Raw genomic sequence first — 1,932 nt, 5'->3', positions numbered from 1 at the left:
CATTAACCGAGAACTTGCAAAAAGAAATGCAAGCCCTCACCATTCTCACAACCTGCTCCAAAAAACCAAACCTTCGGAGGACATCCAAAAGAAAAGACCATTGGACTCTATCATAGGCCTTAGCCATGTTTAATTTCAGAATGACATTACCACCACGGGCAGGGAGATTAAGACTGTGAGTGAGCTCATGCGCGAGAAGGATATTGTCAGCAATCATCCGCCCCGGCACAAAGCCACTCTGACTCCGAGAAACGAGTCTCCCCACCACCGACCGCAGACGAGAGTATAAAAGCTTCGAGATAATCTTGTTGGAAACATTACACAAGCTGATGGGACGAAAGTCCGTCCAAGCTTGCGCACCCTCGACTTTGGGGATCAAAGTGATCGTGGTGGCAGTGAATGCCCTGGGGCATAAGAGAGCCCCGAAAGAAATCAAGGACAGCGTCCATGACATCATGCTGCACAAAATCCCAGCAGCTCTGAAAAAAAACCGAAGAAAACCCATCGGGGCCCGCCACACTATCCCGAGGGATGGAAAAGACGACAGCACGAACCTCCTACAAGGAAGGTGCAGCGGAAAAGCTATGGTTCTCCTCCTCTGAAATCTCCGAGGAGAAGCCAAAAAAATCCGGAAGATCCAGGACAAAAGGATCTCCAGTGAGAAGGCGCTCGAAATAGGCAGCCCCAGACTGCTTGATGAGACCAGGAGAGGTGAGGCAATTACCATCCTGCCAAATACGAAAGATCTTATTAACCACATTTTTCTTCTTCACCATGCTATGGAAAAGCTTCGTATTCCTCTCCCCGTCCTCAAGCCAATTACAAGCAGCTTTCTGCTTCCAAAAATCCGCTTCCATAGCGGTGACTCTAGACAGCTCCTCATTGCATCTGGACAAGAGGGTCCAGCTATGCTCAAAGGGATCCGCTTCATAGGCAGCCTCAGCCAGTCTAACCGACCTCTCCGCCTCAGCGATCTTATCAAAAAGGTTCCCAAAAACATCCCGGTTCCACCACTTAAGGTGGCCCTTCAACCGTTTCAGCTTGGCAAAGATCTTGGGCATGCCTTGCAAAGAGCAGGGCATGTTCCAGTTCAGCCTGACGGTTTGAAGGAACCCCGGGTGCCGAGTCCACATGCTCCGGAACCGAAACGAGCTCGGCCCCCGAGCAAAGACATGAGCAGACACCAAAAGAGGACAATGATCCGAAACCGTGCGACTGAGGTGTTCAACCCTGATAGAGTTGAAATGGTCACCCCAATCCACAGAAACAAAAACTCTGTCAAGACGCTTCCAAATGGACTTATTCGTCCAGGTGAACGAAGAGCCCTCAAAACCAGCATCAACCAGCGCAGACTCCAAAACAAAATGATTAAACTCGTCCATGGGGAGCTGCCTCCCACCAGATGAGCCAAGACACTCGGAGGCATCCCTCACGATATTAAAATCCCCCCCGACAAGCCAAGGACCACCAACAGGCTTGACCTGCAGCAAAGAAGCCCACAAGTTGCGCCGTAAAATGTACTCACACTTGGCATACACGAAAAAGCAAAAAACATGGGTCGGCAAAAAAGGAGCCGACACGCGAAGATGGAGGAACTGAGCGTGATCAAGGACACACTCCGCCTTCACATCGTCCGCCAAAAAAACCCAAATATGACCAGAGACATTCGGCAGAACTCTTTGGAAACCAAGGCGACGGGTCATGAAGCGCTGGTCAAGTGCAATCATCGGCTCCAAGATAGCCAAGATCTTGACACGCTTCTCTTTTACCAAGGCATGAAGTGTAGTAGCCCGTGCCCTAATTGAGTAATTAAAGGATTAATGCTAATTAATTGAATTAGGCATCGGACGGATTGGACGCTCCGAAGGCACGATCGGAAGCTCCGAACAGGATCGGAAGCTCCGATGAGCGATCGGAGGCACCGATGTTATT

At 50.1% G+C, this 1,932-nt stretch overlaps 1 protein-coding gene across 1 annotated transcript; it reads right to left on the bottom strand.

Annotated features, from left to right (window-relative positions):
- Positions 1–557: 557 nt before the first annotated feature.
- Positions 558–1,727, bottom strand: LOC140860700 (uncharacterized). The gene has a single exon (XM_073263707.1). The coding sequence runs from the start codon at positions 1,725–1,727 to the stop codon at positions 558–560; it is 1,170 nt and encodes a 389-aa protein (XP_073119808.1).
- Between the last annotated feature and the right edge of the window lie 205 nt (positions 1,728–1,932).

This window comes from Henckelia pumila, chromosome 1, assembly GCF_033568475.1.
Source record: "Henckelia pumila isolate YLH828 chromosome 1, ASM3356847v2, whole genome shotgun sequence".
NCBI classification, from domain to species: Eukaryota; Viridiplantae; Streptophyta; class Magnoliopsida; order Lamiales; family Gesneriaceae; genus Henckelia; species Henckelia pumila.
Note: the sequence above shows the minus strand (reverse complement) of the source record. Positions and strands in the feature narration are given on the sequence as shown.